Below are 22,811 nucleotides of genomic sequence, written 5' to 3'. Positions count from 1 at the left end.
TGATTATGCTTAGAATAATGAATACAACTATTCTTTAGTGAAACAGGGAAGAATTAATTTCTTTTTTTCCCCCTCAAATTCATCAAAGTTCCTGTTTGTCTTTAGCAGTTTACTGCTCAGAGTTAAATATGTCTATTTGCTGTGTTCTTTTATGTCATATGTAAGTTTCATCAGTTGAGGGCTTGACTTCATTATTGCTGTGAATTGAATGTTTTCTTAGCTGTTGAGGACTTTCTGGAGGAAGTGAATGAAGCCACAGAGCCAGGTACATATTTCGTAATTGTGATCTTAAAGTGTTTTGATGAAATACGTGCATTTTGAAATCTGATGGAGGTATACGTTTTTATAGCTTATGAAAGGAAATGTTTTTTCCATTCTTCCATTTATGTCTGTTAATATAATTAAAAAAACAAACAGACGAAATACAAAGCAGATAAATGTGCTGTATAGAATCATAGAATGGTTTGGGTTGGAAGGGACACTTAAAAGATCATCTGGCCCAACTCCCCTGCCATGGGCAGGGACATCAGCTTGCTCAAAGCCCCATCCAACCCGACTTTGAACACTTCCAATGATGGGGCATCCACTACTGCTCTGGGCAACCTGTTTCAGTGTCTCACCACCCTCACTGTGAAAAATTTCTTCTTATGGCCAATCTAAATCTACCCACTTTCACTTTAAAACCATTGCCCCTTGTCCTGTTGCTACAGACCTCGGTAAAAAGTCTCTCTCCATCTTTCTTATAAGCCCTCTTTATATACTGAAAGGCTGCAATAAGGTCTCCCTGGATTCTTCTCTTCTCCAAGCTGAACAACCCAAACTCTCTCAGCCTTTCTTCACAGGAGAGGTGTTCCATCCCTCTGATCGTTATTGTGGCCCTCCTCTGGCCCTGTTCCGACAGATCCATGTCTGTCTTGTACTGAAACTCCATGTTGGATGCAGTACTCCAGCAGTATTCCAGGTGGGGTCTCATCAGAGCAGAGTAGAGGGGCAGAATCACTTCCCTCGACCTGCTGGCCATGCTTCTTTTGATGCAGTCCAGGATACAGTTGGCTTGCTGGGCTGCGAGCACACCTTGTTGGCTCATGTCCAGTTTTCCTTCCGCCAGGATACCCAAGTCCTCTACAGGGCTTCTCTCAAGCCATTCATCCCCTAGCCTGTATTGTTATCGAGGATTGCCCGCAGTACTACTCAAAATGGTTAAGTTGTAAATTTTTGTTCATTGTGCTGGCATCAGGGAATTTTAAATGAGTAGTGGGTCAAATGTGATTTGAATATTTGCTCTAAGAAGTTAAAAATATCATTAAGCAAGATTTTTTTCAAACATGACGTTCATTCAGTCAGCTAGAGCAAAATTATCTAAGCAGTTTAGTCTGAGCACAGTGTGTAGGATTTGATGCTATATTTATTTAGGTTTTCCATTTGAAAAATGTGTTCTAGTATAATTAAATAGGGAAACAAACAACAATGTTTCACACAAACAACAATTGTAACCAAAATCGCTTTTGGGGGGTGTAATAGGAATGGAAGTCAATAACAAAGAGGAGCTAAACTTTTGGACCCTAAATGCATTCAGTACCTTTATATTTACTCTTAAGTTAACCTAATTGGTTGTTCTGCAGTTTAAGCCTTCCTTTTTGTTTGATACTAATTTGATTTGGTGTCTGATGGGGAATAAAAACAAAATTGTTAACACACTGTGTGTAACTTTCAACACTTATTTTGTTTGTAATGGTAGAAAGCAAGCATACAGAAGATGTTGTGGCCACTGAACCAGAGGAATCAGGTTTGTGTATTATCTTTCGCATGAGTTTGCTACATAAAATAAATAAATAAATAAATAAATACATTGAGAATTATAAATACCATGGAATAGAATACTATGCTGCAATAAAAATACATTTATAAGTTTTTCTGCAGCTTTTTTCTTTTAAGGACAAACATAACTGTGTTGTTGGAATCTAGCATCTTGGGGTTTTTAATGACAATATTTTAATGGCTTGCAGAGCACTCTTCAGTTTTAGAAGTTGAGAGTGCTTCCAGTTCAGAAAAACTTACATTGATAAAAATGGCCATATTAGGTCATATGAAGCTGAAGATTTCTTTGCTATGCTCTGTTTCCCACCAGCCAGTCAGTAGTGCGTACTCAGGAAAGAGAGTATATGTAAGAAATAAAGTGGAGTGTCTCCCCATCTTTGAGTACTTCATTTATGGGCTTCCCGAGTCAGAGAATATATCTCCCTCACTTTGATTCTTAGTGTCTACAACCAGCATCCTGGCTATTATGAATTCTTTTCTGGTGAGCCTGACTCCTTCCATGCATGAACTGGGAGCTATGTGCAACCTTCAGTCTATTAGCAGTAATAGTGCTCAGTGACATGTGATGTCTATTTAAACATACATACAGAATTAAAAAGACCTGAATTTTGAAGTCAAATATTTCACAGTTACAGCTGGGAACATAATAAGTATGAGAATGTTTTCTAAGTCCATACTGTAGTAGCATGTGAAACTGTGGCAAGTTTGTTCTTCGGATAGTGTAGTTTCAGAATTCTGACATATCATTTTTGAAACTGTGCAATCCTGCAATTTACTCATTGGTCTACTTAAGTATTAATCTTTCCTCTGGGAAAATTCAGCTGAGGAAAATTTGCATCCCAGTTCTGCAAAAATAGTATTACAGGGTAGTTTTGATAGGTCACTGGTTGAGCATAAGGGAAAAAAATGCAGCCTTTTGTAGATACTTGGAGAAGCATCCAGTTTGAATTGTTTGTATACTTTTGACTTGCAGAAATGCCTGTTCAAGCTGAGGATTATTCAAATGATGATCTAGTGGGTAAGTTAATTTTAAGTGCTTGGTTTTTTTCCCCAAAAAATGAAGCTATAGCTACATGGAAAGTTTGTAAACAAATTACTTTGTGGAGAGGAGTGAAGGGTTATCAGTATTGTCATTTAAAGTTGTTTCCTGTTTTTGAAGTAATAATTTTTATCTTGTACTGGATATATGCTAGTAATAGTTACTGGGTTATACGAAAGCATTCCAAGTAAAACTGTGAGTAGTTTTAATTTACAATTTAACTTTTAATGATTCAGACAGAGGTAGATACTTTTGCTCTAAAGGGAAGTATAAAAATTTCAGGGCTCAAAATATGTGTGTACTTCCTTTCCAGAGTAACTGTTCCTGGGTCGTGATACTGTCACTTCTCTGTGTATCAGTCAGATCTAATGGAGTCCAACTGCGCCACATTATTTGGGCGCTGCTCTGAAAACAGGACTGTTTTGTCACGCTATCACATTTTTCTTGACATAACTGATTTTAAGAACAAGAGCACTTCCAGCTCTTCCATCTGTTGCCTGACAGTAGTAAACATAGATTTTACCAAAACCATTTTTAGAGTATCTTCTAAATTTGAAGACTATATGTTGTTACATTTCATCTGCTTTTTGGAGTTAATTATTACAAATTGCTAGTTTGTTCTTCGTAATGAAGTAGTTGTGTTGAGTGAAACACCGAGTTGTATCTCTGGGCCTTAAATTACAGAAGCTGCAATCCAACAGCCCTGACAGCATTATTTCTGTTTTGTTCTGATTAGCCTGAGCACCCTTCTGGGTTAGTTAATCTTTGCAATATGCAGAAGCGCTTGTGTGGTGTGGTGCCCAGGGGTTTTGCTTTTCTTTGTGGGAAGGGAAACTCGTATTTTGTTCCTGGGTATGCCAAAAGTAGACAGAGAAGTGAAAAAACATAGGAGGCCTTTGTGGTTGCCCAGTTCAGATTGGAGGCATGGTTTAGTTCATGTTTTAATTTACATGCTCAACCTTAACTGAGGTGATTTCAAGTGCTCATATCAATATGTAACTGTGTTGTCTGTGAGGTCTTTATAACCTATTTATCATAACAGCCACGTGATGTGTTGAAATGTTTGAAGGCATAGGTATTCAGTAACAGGTGCCTTATCTAAAAATGGTTTGTTTCATAATGAATATGAAATATTTTTAACCAAAGCTTATAATCAGTGCAGGAACAAGAAGTAGTTACCTTTGACAGCATAGGCAAGATGTTCAGCAAGGGTAGTGTTCAGTTGGTTTGTTGTGCTTTAAGTTGGAATTTTAGAAGAAGAAAAGATGTTTTCTCTCAGAAAATGTTGCTGCTTAAAGTTAAAATAACAAAAAGGCCCTTATAGGTCTATTGCAAAATTGCAACAGTAGGTAATTCCACTGCACAGTGTCAGTTGTATTGATATGAGGATATTGAGGTGATCTCTTGACATATACACTATTTTAAAACTAAATTCAGAATCCAAGTATCAACTTGAAATCTTTAATTTTTGTTTTTGTGACCCATTTCTATCACTTTTTGTGCGGTAATTTATGGCTCAGTCTTGCAGCAGTAAATGAATTTCCTACCTTCACCAAAAAAACCCAGTCTAACATGTATTGTACAGCAGTGGATGGTTTTCCAAATATTCCATTTAGAATCATAGAATCATTTAGGTTGGAAAAGACCTTTAAGATAGTCAAGTTCAACTGTAAACCTAACAGTGCCAAGTCCACTACTAAACCATGTCCCTAAGCACCACGTCTACACGCCTTTTAAATACCTCCAGGAATGGTGACTCAACTGCTTCCCTGGGCAGCCTGTTCCAGTGCTTGTCAACCCTTTCTGTGAAGAAATTCTTCCTAATATCCAATCTAAACCTCCCCTGGTGCAACTAGAGGCCATTTCCTCTTGTCCTATTGCTTGTTACTTGGGAGAAGAGACCAACACCCACCTGGCTACAACCTCCTTTCAGGTAGTTGTAGAGAGCAACAAGGTCTCCCCTCATCCTCCTTTTCTCCAGGCTAAACAACCCCAGTTTCCTCAGCTGCTCCTCACAGGACTTGTTCTCTAGACCCTTCACCAGCTTTGTTGCCCTTCTCTGGATGTTCTCCAGCACCTCAGTGACTTCCTTGCAGTAAGCGGCCCAAAACTGAACACAGTATTCTAGGTGCAGTCTCACTAGTGCCGAGTACAGGGGGACGATCACTCCTTTAATTGCAGATGGACTTTCAAGTAAGATGGTGGAATTGAGCGTAGTTGTCCACTCTCCTTTTATTGTATTGTGATAAAAAGAGAGTCTTTACTGTTTTGAAACACTGTTAGAATAAAAAAAAAATATATTGTTTTACTCTGAAATAGTATGTATTTCTGATCCTTTCAATAGGTTTTTTGGATTTATTTTTATTACCTTCAGTTTTTTTCAAAACTAGTGCAACACACTTTTTAAACCATGATATTAGGCTTAGCTCTATCGTGGTATATCTTGTGGAAATAGATAATAATAGCAGCACTGGATTTTCCCTTCACAGGAAAAAGTGAGACAAACAATCAAACTCCATTTATTCAGTTATTAAACACACAAATAACTATTGCATGTAGTACCATGTACATGATTCTTCATTTAGGAAGTAGATCAGCACAAAATCTACAACAATGTACTAACATACTTAAGAATCTTTAGTAATTTGTGTAGTTATGTGGAATCACTTTGATGGCAGAAGAATTGTTGTTTATTAGTTTTTGTAAAAAGCTTATGGTTTCAGCACATAAAGTAGAATTCAAATAGCATCTCTGAAAATTGAGAAAAGAAACAGGGGACATAAGTAAACTACTGACCAGGAATAAAAATTTTATTACTATTAAATTACTATTTTTTCCTACTATTAAGTATGTTTACCTGCCTTTTAAGATGTGAAAATTTCAGTTTGAAGGTAACATTATTCTCACATTTTCCTCTTGGAATATGAAATTCATATTTACCAGGGATTATTATTATTCTCATTATTATTATTACTATTATTATTATTTGTGATGGAGCATTCAGTATGGGGTTTTTTGTTGTTGTAGCCAGAAGTCTTTTCTTCTTTTGTCATGTGATTTCATTTCATCAGGTATTCAAAGCTAGTATTTCCTGTTATTTCAGCAATAATATTAAAGTTCACTGTACTAGAGACAGTCAAGAACTCTCTTCTGAATGAAGAACACCTTTATGCACATATGTGCTTTTTACATATATGAAAGTTGTATCTATTTATGTAACAAACATAACTTCAGGCAGTGTAAAAGATACTATGAAATATCACTATAGAGTCCTTATTTGTCGGCAGTATAAATTCAGGTAACTTCATTTGAAGCATGGTGGCACCAGTGTGTATCAGATTAGGAGCAGTTGTTTCATTTTTATCTGAAACATAAGAACTTATTTGTTTTGGAAAGAAAACAGGAGATAGTTCAGAGGATGAATTTAGCTGTGAGGAACATTCTCATATCACCAGTGAAGAGATCAGGTGTGGGATTTGAATATGCTGGAGTGCAAGTCAAAAGTTTTTGCTGACTTAAGGGCATATCACAAAAAAAAAATACTAGGCAACTGCATCTTGAGGTATCTGTAGGTACTATTTCCTAGTTCTCTAAGTTTACTACTAAAATTATTACCAAGATTGCTTTCCAGCAGTAGTCTTATCTTAACTGCAGTTTACAGTCTGTATTTTTGAAAACTAATGCACTTCAGTGGTATGGTAGGCCAGCTTGAAATTTTACTGATTTTGGATTTTTGACTAATCCTGTTTTACACTGGCACATAAATTGCAGTGGTTGTGATAGAATGGTACTTGTTGGAGACACATTTTAAGGAAGAATATTACAGTTTTGGGGAAACCTTTACTCTCTGTATTTGGATTTTGATCCCCCTTGTATATGTTGAGATTTAAAATATCTAAGGGTTCTTCCCCGCCCCCTCCTTTCATCTTGTATCCTTGACATTTTTATAACCCTACATTTATTTATCAACTGCTGAAATCCCTTATGTGTAGAGAAGTTTCCACTTTACAACTTTGACCCTTCCTCATTCCCTGGCTCCTCTTTTCCAGTTGCAAGTGTCCTTGATTTAAAAAAAAAAAAATAAATTGTTTTAGTGTATTTGTGACATGGCCTAGCTTTCCTTTACAAGGTAAATGAAGTGCCATATGCTGAAAAAAAATTTACTGCTTAAGTAAATATTTAAAAGTTTATATTTCCCACTTTATACAGCAACTTTGTGTATATTAATTATGGTAGCTCCTAGAAATGATAGCTCTCTCAAATTAACTAGTCTGATACAAAGTTGCATTTTTTAGCATTGAAGATTTTTTGTTGTTGTTGTTTTAGAGTAAGTTGTGTTTTGGTTGGTCCTTTAATATAGATTTCCCCTTATTTTTTCAGATACTTAAAGCTTCAAAAGAAAAGTCCCTACATCAGGAGGACCAGCCCTAACCAAACGCTACAAAAGGGGAGCAGATGGTTGTAATAGTTCTTATGACGTAATTACCAAGCAGTTCAGGGTTTGGGGAACGAACACTAAGATATTGTAAATGGGTTGTAGCCAACTGTCATTTTAGTAAGATTTTTTTAACACTAGGATGTTTAATTTACATTCCTGTCTCTTTTTTTTTTTTTCTTGGTCAAGTTTAGTGAATTCATTATTTTTCTTCTGTGTTTGTGACAGAGTTGCAACTTTGAGCTGCATTTCGTATGTGCTGTTCAAACAATTGTTAATATTCTATTTATAACGTAGCAGCAAGTACATTTTTTCAGATTTTAATATATATCTTTTGTTGTGGATTCATACAGTATGTACAGAGCAGTTTGGTCAAATGAAACGTATAATATTATGAATTTTTAAATGTTTTATAACTGCTGATATAGCATACAGCCTAACTGCATTTTATTGAAAACACTAATCAGGCGCACACTATGCTGTGAAGTTTGACTTCTATCTCTTTGCACTGATGTTATGTCAACAGTTACACTACATGAATTTCAGGTGATTTTTAAAATAGTCTAACAAGGTACAAAATGTTTATGTTTAATTCATACTAGTAAAAGGGCAGATTACTTTTTTCAGAAACCCTTTATGTGTGAATTAGAACTTTTTATTTAAGTACATTTGATTTGTAAAGCAAAAATGTCTAGAAACTACGTAGTAGCCTGGCAGGAGTCAGTGTAGATTGCAACAAAACTGAGTTGCTGGAATCGGGTTGAGTTCAGTGAAATTCTGTTTTGCCCACCAACCTAATGATCTCAAAGCTGGATTTAGTAAGCTTTATATTCAGTGAAGTATTTAAAAAGTCAAATTTGCATAAATACTTGGCTTGTAAATTTTATTTAAAGAAAAAAAAAGAAAAAAGCTTTGGAAATTCAGCCTCAAGAAAAATAGGATATAAAAATTTAAGACCTATAATCGTTAATGCTCTTGTAAATGGTACGTCTGAAATTTAGACTTCAATTGATTTAGAATTTTAATATAACAGGTGTACTTTTTACCTGTTCTGTGCTGCTGTTCCACAATTACGAAGACATATTTTATTCTTTGGCATTTTGCATGTGTTACTTTTTGGCTCAGGAATAATTGCTGTGATTTTAGGACATTGCCAAGGCTGATACAGGAGCTTAGAAGAAATAAGATAATTTTTTAAGAAGAGAAATCAATTTGGTAACCCAAACAGTGGTTGCCTTTTGGTTGACTGGGAGATTTTAAATTTCTATAACACTGTTTTCAAGTCAGGTTTTTACTTGCTTACATTTACAGTGAACGGGGCTTCATATATGCTTGTCTTTTTTTGTTTGGGATTTCAGTAAGACTCCACATCAGTGAGTGTTACATCTGATCAACAAACACAGATGTCCCAAAGTCATTTCTTTAGACTTTTCAGGAAAGCAATAATATTATTAGACTGTGATGTGGTTTGGGATGGGATATTCTGGTAAAATTACCTGTGATTGTGAATTGCAGAGCAATAATTTTTACAAAGCCATATTTTGTGAAGAAACTTGGAATAATTTAGAATGGTGAATGGATTACTTTTTATATAACAGTGGCAGCCTATTTGTAGAATTATGGGACTGTGAGAGTATATTATGCTGTGATCAAATTTTAAGTGTTTTGTAACTGGGTATGTGATTTTATGTGCTTCATGTTTACAAAAATATGCCAAGCTGAGCAAGGACAAGCAGACTATTAAAAAAATGTATATTTAATCTGTTTTAATGTTTGGCTGCAATAAAACACAGAAGAATATCTTTGTCTTTCTAGTGTCATTATTTTTTCCAAAACGTGGTAGATATTAACTGTGGGGAAAAATATTTGCCTCAGCTACTAATTGATATTATTTTTTAAAGTAATAATTTTGAAAGTTTATATTTGGAAGAATTATTTACAAGGAGGAAGAAATATAGCAAGTAGAAGTAATTTTTATTCCTGGATGGTATTATGTGAAGGAAACGGGTATTACTCAGGTCTGCATCTTCTATAATTGTGTTGTGTTTCTTCTTTCGGAGTATTAGCTATTCTGTAGCCAGTTTGGCCTGAATTTTGCCCATGATACATTATTTCTATTTGTAACTTAAAATGCATGAGATAGCATTCTTCAACAAACACGAATGTGTGTGGGAGGTATGACACCTGCCTTTCATAGAGAAATATTCTAGGTTATGGTCTATAGTTTAAATCGGAAATCTAGCAAGGGTGTTGTGTCTGTGCAGTTCTGTTTGAAAAGAAAAATCTTTCTTGACCTTTTCAGTTTTAAAACACCTCTATTTTTTTATGATGAAATATTGCTGAATAAAGTGTAGTTTAAGAAAAAGTCAAAAGATTACATCTTTCTTTATATTTTCACATTGCTACATTGCTTCTTGCTATATCTCAGTGAATCTAAGAAAGCTTGGATTCAGTGGCTTTTTTTGGAAATCACAGGAAGAAATACCAATAAGGAAAGCAAAGTTTAAATAAGAGAAGGATACTAAAGTTTTATTTTAATATTGAAAATTTACTACAATTTTAATTGACTTTTTCACATTCTCAGTAATTGAAAAGGTAAATCGTGACACTTCTTTCTAAGAAGTAAAGAAAACAGATAAGATTGAACATAGGAAAGATACTGAAAAATTTCATGTTTTTTACTGAATATCATTGTGTGATTTTTTTTAAGTGTGTCAAATATTATGTATATGTGGATAACAAATTGTACTGTACATTTGTAGTGTTGATTGGGATTCATGTAAAATCTACAGGGTCTGAAATACATTTCAGTTGTGACTTGGGTCATTGGCACATACACTCACAAATATTTAGACATAATGTAATATGAAAAAAATTTATTCTTTCTATTAGAAACTTTCTTGGGGATACTTGGTGCATACATCACACTGATAGTCTTAGCCTGTGGAGATTGGTTTAAACAGTTTTGTCTATGATTTTTTATCTAGATTTGTTTTGCTGGAAACAGAGAAATTGAATAAAGAATGAGAGTGGTTTAAAGAGCTAAGAAAATTTTTTGTTTGAGCTATATTTGGGTTAAGTTGATGACAAAATAGTCTCAGGATTTACTATCATATCCCTGTCCTTGAGACAGCACACTTTTAAACCTTTGTCAGAAATAGCATAATTGAAACCATTTGCACCATCAAAGTAAGCTAGGGATCAGTGTGCAGGGAACAAAGCAGTATGTGCTGAATATGACGCTGAAGTGAATTCTTAGTTAAGTATGGTGAAAGCTGAGAGAAACAAGATCTTCAGAGCTAAGAAGATCAAGTTTTGATGAATTTCAAAAGCAGCTACCTAGGAGAAGCTGGAGCATTTAAAGATCATTGGAGAGGTGTTGGTGAATACAGTGGCAGCTAATTTAGCAGAACACAGGTTGAAAAAAAGTCTGGGAGAGAATTTGGAGAACTGATCCTAGTACATAAGTGGGTATAGACAACTGTATGTTATATGTTGCATGAGCCTCAGTAATAAAGAACTGTTAAGCTGGGCAAGAAATGGGAGATAGGAGCAGGCTTTAGAGTGATGAGCACATACCTTATTCTTCCTGTGATGGAAAAGAAGTTGCAGAAATAACATGAATCTCCAAGATGGGTGGGAGAGGGTCACTGAATGACCTAGAGGGAATTTGAGAGAAGTCAGGTGAGAATATCAGTGTTGCTGATAAGGGAAAAGATAGAGGGAAAATGGGTGGCTAAGTAGCATGCTGTATCATGGGATGTAGCATGATGTATCATGCAGGACTCATTTACTGTCCTGTAATGAGTTGTTCATGTGCTTTGATTTGGTAAAAATAGTAGAAATATGAGTATATAAACTATTCTGTGTCACATCTGGAGCTGCTTTTATTGCTTTTTTTAAAATACAGTATTTCTGATGACATACAAATAGACGTGACCATTTTATTTATTGTGTGGTATGTGAAAAAAACCAAACCAAACCAACAAAGCCAGCATTTTAGCAAGTACTGAACAACGCTTTCATTAATACACTGTTATAGTAATAATATTCCTTCTCCAAGTTATCCCATAGTATGTAACTGACTCTATAGATCTTGTTGTTATTCCTTTCCATTTTACTTGACAATCTGGATTTTATGATGTAATTGAAAGGGTGAATGACTTTCAATGTGACCATATTTATTTAATTTACCATATCATAATCAAGTTAATAGTCATTCTGCTTTGTGCTGAATATAAAAATCAGAGTTGTACTGTCTGAACGTTCAGTAGTAGCAGTTGATAGCTTATAGTAAAGGGTGAAATCAGAATGTGAAATAGTTTGATTTCATGTGTGTCCATAACCCAGTTTCTCCATGAAAAAAGAAATGTTTTTCAGCATGGTGTATTTTATTCACAATGTAATGCTTCTGAGCAGTCAGTTTAAAAAAAAATGTGAAGATTGAGTATTCTGACAAGATGTCTCTAACTGACTTAGAAATTGTTTTTTCTATATATATAAGAATACCAGAAAATTAAAGAGTATATGTTGGAGGGGAAAATAACTGTAACTGAAAAGCTAACTGACCTCTCTTCTTAGTATTCTCTATTAAGTTTACTGGGAAGACATACTGGAAGCTTATTAGGACAAAACGGGAAACAGAATAATAATGTTAGAATTGTGAGGCAAGACGCTTTAAATGTTACAGAGTAGAGCAGGATCAAAAAGTGTTTATAAAGGAGAAAAAGAGGAGAGGATACGCCTGTCTCTGTATGTACCACCTTCAAGATATACGCATACATGATTTTGGTACGGTATATAGCCTGTCTTTTGCTACAGACTGTCTTGTGCTTAGTTAACATTTACCTGTGCATTCAGATGTTTACTAAACACCTGGGTTAAATTATTTTAAAAGTTGAAGTAAGACAAAAGCTTCCAAGTGCTCAAGCCACTTCTGAGACCTAGGTTCCCAATTGATTTTCATAGTTTTTAGATTTTAATCAAATATATATATATTAAGCTAGTATTCCCAAGAGTTTTTAATTAGTGAACAGGATTTTTGTAGCAAAATAGCTTGCATCGTGTGTATCACCAAAATCTACCAAATATCAAAAGGGGGAAGTTTATGAAATATTTTGTGACAGAAGCAATAACGTATTATTTGAGGCAGCTGCAGGGAAAGACCTTTTATGTAACTATATAGTTCAGACAGTAATCTATGGTTACCTTAAAAATGAAACAAAAAAGTCCTGTTAGCCCAATTATATTGACTATAAGCTGTACTTTTCTTATATCTCTTTCTTATCATAAACTGTGACCATAAATGTATTTCAGTGAAATTATATTTTTACTGTTCTAGGGAAAAGTGAAAAAGAAACTGAACAAGACAAAACAGAAAAAGGTAAGTCTGAAAGTAACATTCTGTTCTTCTGAAATTCAAAAGCATGCTTTCTGGGAGGACCTGTTTGAATCGGATTAAATAGTAGTGAAGCTTGGCTCCTGTACATCTTATGTAGGTACACTCTGGATGTTTATTCAATTCCAGTTTATCTGCTTTTGTAAGTAAACGCACAGTTGTTTCCAAAGCTGACATCAATGTGTTCCCCTCTTACGTGGTCACAGGCTGCTGTTAAAAACTTCTGACGTTTCAGGAGTAAAATGTTTAGTGTTGTACTCCCAGTTTAGGACTCTGGAGGTCACAGCTTCACCAGGCTGCTCTGGCCTCTCTGGGTGAGAGGCAACCTGGGCTGCACAGCCCCAAAAGCCGGGTTCGGTACTGCCCCAAAAGCCGGTTTCGGTACTGCCCCAAAAGCCGGGTTCAGTACTGCCCCAGAAGCCGGGTTCAGTACTGCCTGCTCTCCGAAGCCTGGCGGGACAGGTGGCACTAGAATCAGTCCTTGTGCCGTGAGGGTGTATGTCTGGCTTAGTTTAGGTAAGAACACGCAGAGGCAGGTTTGGTGGAAAAGTGAGGTTTTGCGAAGAGCGCCGTGAATCTGTTCTCCCTACGATGACGGTGGTGCTGGCCCCGTGCGTTCCCTATCACTGCACGAAGCTTGCGCAACCTCCTTCACTGGGATCACGGTTTGTACCTGGCCCTGGCTGCACTAGTGCAGCTGGCAATGCACAAGAACCTCAGGGCCTGCGTGTGCCCTGCATCCTTTTCACTCGGGTGCGGCCTACCAAGTAGTGCCTGCTCTAAGTAGCTCCAGCACTGCTTCTAGACGGAGGAACAGGGATTCAGTGACTGCTGGTGTCTGCTGCTCCTTGTTCATTCTCTGTTTCCGTTTTTTCTACGTGGCTGTTGTTTTATATTTGAGTACATAGCAATGCCACTTTTGTGATATTTTGGTAAGGTTTATTGGGTTTGGTTTTGTGTATTTGTATTTTAAATATAAGTTTCTACAACTGGCAAACTTTAAACGTTTTATTTAAGTATTCGATATGTCAAACGTAAGCATTACATTTTAAAAGTAAACATACCATTAGCCAGTTTACTTGGAAAGCAAGGCAATTATATCCACATTTCCATTTATAAAAGGCATTACTTACTTTTGGGCTTACATACTTGATAGTAGTAAAACCCACTATTATGCGCTATTAGTTTTATTGATCTGTTAGAACACTAGAATAAAATGACATACAATGGCCGTCCAGTATGAGTAAAAAGCATTCACAGGTAAAAATACTAGCATGTGTAAGAAAATGAAAATGTACAGAATTACTATTATGCGGTTTTATTCATCAGAACTTGTAAGAGAATGTTATGGCTTGAAAGTATGACAAGGTGGAGCAGCTTTCCTTTTGCACCCAAAGTGCTGTGTGGTTTTGTTCCATTTTAAACACTGAGCAACTAAATAAATGCTTCTGCTGAGTGCTGCCATTGCAGACTATAGGATTTCTGTAAGTTGGAAAAAGGGCTGGGTTTGTTTTCCAGGTTAAATGGATGAAATTTTGCATCCTACAGGGAAAAACAACCCTGCAAATTTTTATGAAATTTGTTTATAGCTAAACTGCTTGTGTGGTTTTCAAACAAGTTGGGTTTTGTTGAACTGTTTTAAGTTTTCACAGTTTGAACTGTGTAAGTTCTCACTTTCAATAAAAGTGTCTAGCTGTAGATATTCTAGTCATAGAAAGTGGCTCGAAGTACTATTGAATTGGTTTATTTTAAATTACCCTGATAAGATGCAGGAATAAATTGATGAGAGTTGTATTTAAAAAAATACTGTACTTTGGCTGTCTGGTATATGTAGAAAACTCAGAAATCTAAGGAGTTGGGAATTTGAAAATTCATGTTTGGCTTGGGTTTAGGGATTACGTATGGTTCTGGCAGCTCACAGAGATGTATGTGCAAGCCTGCATATTTTTTTTAATATTTTTTTTTTTAGATATTTCAACATACAAGCCCTGAAACACAGTTTTCTGTGTAGAAACTAGTTACAGCTTTGAGTGGATCTTACAACATTAACATTTTTCACAGTTGCAGTCTTCATAGTACTTTGCTAACAAAATGTCTTAAAAATTCTGTAAATGTCAGTTTTTTAATAATATTTCATTGTTTATTAAAAGTCTCACTGAAACGTCTTCTGTATTAAAAGAAACTCCTCCAGAAACTCCTCTAAAGAAACAAAAACTAAACAAAACTTGTTTTGTAATGTACTGTTACTTCAAGTTTTCTCTGTTATTTTTAATTGAGAAGGAGTTTTTATCGTCTCCTTAAGAATGTGATCAGACTTGCAGAAATAATTTAAATGGGATGGATGTTTCAGCTGAATCTGAGAAATAATTCTTTTAAAATGTTTCACAGGTATTACAGTCCAGGGCATAAATACCACATCCATAAGACTTCTTTCCATATAAGGTGGTTTTAGTTGGTTTTGATCACAGGCTAACAAAATCTAAATTTAAGTAAGGAGTTTCATTTTTCTACTTTGGCTTATATTGGCATATATTGAATATTCACTTATATTGGTGAAGAATGGATATAAAAACTGGAACAATCGTTTTCTGCAATGACTGTGTTTCTTTCATACACTGAACATCAGCAACATTGCAATAATAATTTTTCACTTTTCAAAACTGATAAAACATGAAAGTGAAAATGCTATTTGGTTGGAGCACTCAGTTGTGTTGCATCAGGGACAGAGGTATACATAAGCCAGGCTTAGGACGATGTCATTACACAAGTAGCCCTGAAGTGTCATTCTGATACCAGGGTCAACATTCACCTCGGTTTACTCGAGGTATTTACCTTTGAATAGGATATGTAGGATTCCATTGCAGTACCAGCAGAGATATAAACTGTATAACCTGTGGTGGCTAAAGTCCTGTTCTTCTAGCTAAACGTAGGTTTTTGCTGCAGGCTGAGATGAGTTGTCCCCTAAACTCCATTGAGAACCTTAACCAGAGCCCCACTGGCTGTAGGAAGAGCTTACGCGCTTACCTCACCTCCAGCATTGTCACCTCAAGTTAAGTGGGCTGAGTTCCACCCTTGCAAGCTCTACTTTTAAGGGTATACATACTACCTATTGATTTACTTACATACTAAATTGTAGCCTGCATCACATATGAGCTGTGGGCAGAATGACCAATGTTGCACGTCACAGAAGTGTAGTTCTCAAAGTCCAAAACTGCTGCATAACACCATGCTGAACTAAAAGTATAGGACATTAGAATATTAGTGTGTATATTTGTACAGAAAGCCGATGAAGAAATTTATTTCTGGTCTTGTCAAAGGGTTGCTTGATTCTAGCCTTTGAATGAAGCCAAAAGACTTCACGATGAAAGGGAGAGGTGAATGATGGAAATACATGCCAAAAATAAAATTATCATTCTGCAGTTGTTTCTTATGATCAACATCTAACCAACCAACAGTAATTTCAGGCAGAAAAACCTGTAAAATACTTTTTACTGCAAGGGAAATTGTTCTGGAATAACTGCAGCTAAAGTTTTATTATAGTCATTAGATTCCACAGCTTTATTAGTGCCTAAAATGCCTCAGTTTTTATTGTCTGATTGCTTCCCCAGATAAGTTGATTATAGAGGTTTTGCCTGTTCTACCAGTACAGTTTAGAAAGATCTTTTAATTATTGTGGTGCTACTGGCTTTAAATTGTCTAGATGCAGTTACTTGTTTTTATACCTTCTAAGTTATCATTTGTAGAAGCCCATAAAACAAGTGGATCACCTACGCTATCTGTATCTCACCTAATGAGCTTCCTAAACAACAGGACAATGACAGGAGTTTTTCATCATCATCAAATTCTCATTCAAGCGCCCAGTGAGAGGCAACACAATTTCAAAAACTAATTTGGGTAATGATACGGGCCTCGTATGAGGAGGAAGGACAATTACTTGAGCAAATTTTGAATTCAAGGTAAAAGTAGTTGGTTTAGTTATACATATGTATGTTTTTCAGCCCGTAACTGGAACTTTGAAACTTGGACTGGAAAGGTCGGAGTATTTGAGGAAGGGGGTGGGGTGAATTAGTAAAACAGAAGGTCACAAAATTAATTAGAAAACTTTTACAGACCATGATTGTCAGTATCTACTTATCATTGTCTTTTAAGGTGCCCGTCCGCAAGTTGCCAAGAGCAATACTACTGAATTTGTATCGCAGCAGGGGTAGGAGGGGATTTAGAAAACAAAGCCTATGGTTCTCCTGGAAATTGCTTCTTTAGATTTTGACAGTTTAAGATGGAGAACTGGCAGGATGAGCCTTTTCTGCTAGTGACTATGAGACTGTGTCACATGAGGAGGTTTTTATTTCAGATTAGGTTCAGAGATGGCACCCCCCACTTGTCTATTTTCTTCAACGTGGGAGAGAAATAAGGAGACATCATTACATAGTTATAACCTCTACAGCTATATAGTTATGGCTTTTATTTAAACTTCATTCAAAACTTAAATAAAACTTATCTGCTAGTGGTAAGCACAACGTAGAGTCAGTGCAGCAGGATTGTTCCAGGGTAGTTTTCAATTAAAAAACTGGGGACCATGTGTCCTCACAGTGGCTGTGAAGACCATGGTTTGTCTTGAATCCTTATGCCTTATGAAGTAATTAACTAAAAGCCAGAGCCCTAGCTGCTTTCTGTTTTATGTGCCAGTAGTAGCAGATGCAAGATAGAGGAAGCCACTGGGAATGCTCCCTTAATATTACAATGACAATAGGAATAAATAAATAAATAATCTAATGACAAGAACTAAACCCCACTTATGAGGTGGTTTGTTAGATAGGAAGCAATGTCTTTGTATCCTCATATTCGCTCCCCACACCCTCGGAGAGATGGAGACATTATCGGCTCGCCATTTCTGAGGAAATAAATATTTCATTAGAAGACACGTTTAACAAGAAATACTCGTGCTAGTACTGTAATATGGACTCTCGTAATTACAGAGGAGGCAACTGCCCCTCTCCATTGACTATGAATCCTACAGCATTAGTTTCCAAACATTTTAAAGCAAGACAGTTTAGCCTACGTGGAAGGCACCCTTCCTCGCAGACCTCCAAGTTAGAACAACCAGGATGTCAGTCGTCACTATCAGTGCACAGGAGAGGTCCAAGGTGCCAGCTCCACTGCAGCAGGTAAGCCTGCCCTCCCACTCCACCGCTTTTCCTAGGCTCCAAACATAAGAAAGAGAGCAGAGGACTTAGGAAAGGGAATAGGAGGAAGAGGAGAAAAGGGCAGCAAGAATGAGTGGTACACTGCCTGAGCTAATCCCAGTTGAGATTTCTTCCTGGCCACAGTTGTATGTCGGCTAACAAGCTCTCTGTTTGTGGTGTCCTTCCACCTGACGTGTCTATTGTGTCAGACTAAAATCACAAAATTGTAGAATATCTGCTCCCCACTTTTTACAAGGCACAGGAGTAAGAGATTATTTGCATTAAGTGTATGAAAGTGCATTCGGGTTTTTAGAGATAAACACTAATTATTCTGGGATTTTTAATAGCAGCATGATATTATCTCCCTCTCACTTTGCTCAGGAACAAAAATGTACATGTATCCTTTGATCAGAGGCTCAGAGTATGTCAGCAAGGTCAGACCAATTCATGCTATGCGTTGTGCTAAATGTACCCCCTCCTTTAAGTGATCTTTTCAGAAAACAACTAGTTGAAGTCTTTACAGTGTAGACAATATCAGAGACCCACTTAAAAGTAACTTGCTATTTGTTAAAATGCCAAGTGCATGGTGTATCTTTCGGATAAAAAAAGCATATTAGTCATGAAAGATAATTACAATAGTGTTCCATATTTTTGTCCAGTTCTGGCTAATGAAGTGTTAACTGTTTTGAGATATTAGGCTGATGTCTAATCAGGCAGGTCAGCAGTGTCTGATCTTTTAGGAGAATGAGGTTTTTCTTAGCCTGGCTGACGTTTTGTAGTTCAGATGAAAATGTGAAATGGAGAGCTGACTTACCTGCTCCCTCTTCTGTGGAGGCTACAGAGGATTCATTTGCTCCATTACAGAGGTATTATTACTAGTTATTTCTGATATAATATTTCTACCAGTTTGTTCTGGATTGCTTTGGACTTATCGTCAGATGTGATCAATTCTTTGCCATGTACTAGTCATCACTTTTTTTTTTTTCCATATGTTTTTTTTTCCTTGTCACTTCATGTAATTGGTTTGGATGCACTTACTGCATTAACATAATTGGCTTACTTGGCATGCTACACCAATTTCAAGCCTTGTGTTCTGCTCAGTTATACAGGACCATACAGACATTTGATCATTTGAGGATATTTGTCTAGAAATTCTAGAAAAGTTTCATTCCCTGATTGTTATTTCTTTGGGCAGCTTTTTGCATTAAAAGTTGTAAAATATCAATAAATTATATTTGCATTATAATTCTGTGAATAAAATCCACAAAGAAGTTGCAAAATTTTTTGCCTGATGCTCTTTGTCTGGACAGTTACTTAAGAGAAAAAGACAGATCTGCTTCAGATGAAGATTTACAGAACTTTATTTTTTTAATATTACCAGCCTTTTGTTTTTACAGAAAAAGCTAATAATAGCACTGGTAATTATCACAAGGCACTGGTTTTAATCACTTACAGTTTTTCTGAAATTACACCACTTAGATGAAATTCTGCTTTAGGAAAACTCATTTTGGAAATGCCTTTCTAAAAGTTGATTTTGGAACGTTTCAAGAAAGATTCAGTAGCTCACAAGATGTACTTTGCACTGATTTCTTTGATTATTTTTTTCCAATGTTTAAATGCAAAAAAGCAAAAGCTTTTATTGCAAACTTAGTGTATATTTTTTCCTCTGCAAGAGCGTGTAGTATTAACAGCTACAAAATGTTAGTTCACACATGCACATGCTGGCTAATAATCAGTGGAGCGATATTTGAGTTTGGCCACTAAATTTCATTATCCGTCCTCTGCCCAGTCCCTGTTTGCTACTGTATCTCCGCTTGTCTCAAAGCGGGTGGCATACTCTGGTTTAGATCTTTAGACCTGAGCAGGATTTCCTCTGATGCTATTCCTTCACTGCTCTGAAGCTTTCTGCGAGATCAGATCCTGAAAGGAAGGCATGAGCCATTTCCTGAGTCGTCCAGTGTTCACGCTACTGGCTTCCAAACAGCCTGCGGGAGTAAGAGTCATCAACTAACAGTAATGTCAATGAGTGAGGAGAACAACCTGAATGGGACTCTGTTCCAGATCAAGACATGTTCATGTGGCTGCATGTGCTGGTGCGGTGTCCAAACTGCGTTATATACAGCGGCCGTCTATACGGTCAGTGGAGCCTTCAGCCAACCACCGGGTAGGTGTTTAGTTTGTGCTGAACTCACTTTTTAGGCTCCATTGACTGTAATGACTAGATTTCTAAAGGTTACAGTAGGGTTTAGGTGTCTATGTAGAGAAACCTAAATTTAGTTGTCTTAATTTTAAATTGCCGCTGCACTGGTGACATGTTCAAGTGATGACTGAAGGAACTTCTATCTAGAGAGCAAAGAGCTATGCCATGAGGTACTGCTGCTGAAGCAAGTAGTTGTATTGCTTCTTGCTCAGGCCGTGATAATGTGCAGGTAATTAACACAGTGCTGCATCATGTGTAGAAGTAGGTGAAGTGTTTCTCGCAAAGGGATACTTATGCTCTGTTAGCACCATTTGGTATGGGGCCCGTGTAATTATGTGACAGCAGAGAGGCTTTGTCACTTGCATTCATCTTTCCTTGAGTCACTTTCATGACTGCTTATGGTCCTAACCATTTTCTGAAGTATGCAGCAGAGATGGAGAGTAGCAGTAGAGTAGATGGTCAGTAACAGGGATTTGGGGCAAGGGAGTTTAGGGGAAAAGACCCTTGAAGAAGGGCATGAGCAGAAAGTGTGCAGAAGATGACGGATATCTAAGAACCAGTTGGGGATAAATAGGGAGAGCTGGACCAAGGAACAGATTATGAGCAAGTGTAGAAATGAAAGGGAAGAAATGTGGTAGGGCATCAAGGTTGAGAAGGGGAGAGGTTGGAGAAGAGGATGACAGAAGGGAAGAGGAGGGAGATGACCAGAAGCTTAGTGGTTTAGTAAAAACTACGGAACATAAAAGCATGATTGTTAGATCAGATAATGTGCAACTGATCCATTTATTTTTGAACTTCAATATTCTGTTGCTGGCATAGGGCTAGGAGGAGTCTCCATCACAGTGATGACTGGCACAGTGAGCTTCTGGGGGAATTTCTTTAAGTAACAAATGAGAAAACAGAAGTTCCCTGTGTAACTATAGTCTTGGCACTAAATTGCATTGACATATAGCAGTATATTACAGGAATTGTAGAAAATAAGACTACTTAGGACACTGAAGCTTTGTCTAGTCTGTTGACCAAAGGCTTTACCAGCTCTGTGCATTGTTCCTGGCAGGTGCTTGTACAACTTGTTCTTACAAATTCCCAGTAATTAGAATTCCACCAGCTATCCTCAGCAATGTTCTGTGCTTGCTCAGAGATACTAGTTCCAGACATTCAAGTCAAATTTTCTGCTGTAGCAATTTTAAGCCTTTTATTCCTTGTCTTGACTATGGTGATATAGAAAATAATTTATTCTTTTCACCTCTGTAGCCACTTCTTACAGAGTGGTATGTACCCCTCTTCCAGTAGCAAACTCTTTACCACTACCTTTTTGCCCTTTGTTCTTGCTTGTTCAGATGTAAATGTTGCCCCTCTCCCCCCACCCCCGCACAATTAAAGACAAAATATTTTGAAACCATTCTTCAAAAGTAAGTGATTCAATCACCTTTAATAATTTGGTTACTTTCACGTATTTTTCATGTGATGCTCTTGTGGTCTAAAGAGTATCTAGCAGTGCAGTCATTATTTTTCAAAAGGTATTTCTCTGTCCTTTGTAGAAAAAGACTATTACTGCTTTTGGTAATGACAAGGTGCCTTTCAACATAAAAACATAAAATATGCCTGGTATTTTAGTTTTTATATGCCAAAATAGGTATAAAAAATAGCTATTTCATCATCTTTCATTGGATGACATTGTAGGCTATTAAGTTTACTGCACATTTAATACATTACCACTTCCAAAATATTTTCCTTCTTGGTTTTGTTTTTTTTTTTTTTCTTCTGTATCTTAATACAGAAGGGAAATATGAGATTGCTTGTCGTCACTGGCCATTGTTTATTCTACAACAGAAAGAACCAGCATGGAGTTTCATACAAGACTTCTTCCTAGCTTGCTGCTTTGACAACGAAAACTGTTTTCTCTGAGGGACTCTTCAGCAGTCCTATGACAGCAATCCTAATAGAAAGCCTATCCTTACATCTAAGGCCATTATTGAAAATTCTAAGTATTATTCTTGCAAGACCATAGTATGATATATAAAAGAATTACCACCATTTTAATGCTCAACCAAATTTGGACCACAAATCATCCTAGCAGTTGTGTGATCGTGCATTACTTTAGCTCCATGGTGAAATCTGTAAGTCATTGAAAAAAAATTACATGGTTTTTTCCCTCTGAAAGCAGATAAGTTAACTTATTTGTAACATTGAATTTAATATATTGGGTCACATCTGCTAAAAGATTATTACACTAGAAGAAGGCAATGGATAATTTATTAAAATACTCCTGCAGAGAGATAGCAGGCTATCTGGTTAATATAGAGGAATGCTTGATGGTTACACTGAAAGCTCCCTGGTGAATCCTTTAACATAGGACTAGAATGGGAGATGAAAATGATTGCTTGTTATATACTGTTTACAGTGTTATATTGGTGCCTAGCAGCTGAATAATATTTCTGTTAACAGCTCCTTTCCAGCTTTTCATATTGATCTCCTGCTGGTCTAGAGCTGATATATAATTGTACTGAAAATGAGATACTTTTTTGTAATGGAGGGTGGCAAAAAGGTTCTTCCAACACATCAGCAACGTCAGATATGAGGGGAAAGTTGTCATATATTTGTGCCACAGACTTGTAAGATTTTCATTCACTTTTTCTTCTGAGCTGTTTCTGTCTCATCTCCTTGTAAATTTAAAGGAATTGTGGAAACAGTGTCCCACAGGCAATAAGAGTTTCTTGGTGGATGGGAAAGTTTCT

The 22,811-nt window shown here is 36.5% G+C and overlaps 1 protein-coding gene across 1 annotated transcript in view; it reads left to right on the top strand.

Annotated features, from left to right (window-relative positions):
* Positions 1-22,811, top strand: part of LOC126050521 (aspartyl/asparaginyl beta-hydroxylase-like) — an 80,055-nt gene that overhangs the window by 12,852 nt on the left and 44,392 nt on the right. Inside the window, exons 11-14 of the mRNA XM_049828487.1 lie at positions 221-265; positions 1,739-1,786; positions 2,792-2,836; positions 12,634-12,675. Coding sequence (XP_049684444.1) covers positions 221-265; positions 1,739-1,786; positions 2,792-2,836; positions 12,634-12,675 — 180 coding nt within the window. The remainder of the gene's footprint in view (positions 1-220; positions 266-1,738; positions 1,787-2,791; positions 2,837-12,633; positions 12,676-22,811) is intronic.

Source organism: Accipiter gentilis, chromosome 2 (assembly GCF_929443795.1).
Source record: "Accipiter gentilis chromosome 2, bAccGen1.1, whole genome shotgun sequence".
NCBI lineage: Eukaryota > Metazoa > Chordata > Aves > Accipitriformes > Accipitridae > Astur > Astur gentilis.
This window is presented reverse-complemented; position numbering and strand designations above follow the sequence as displayed.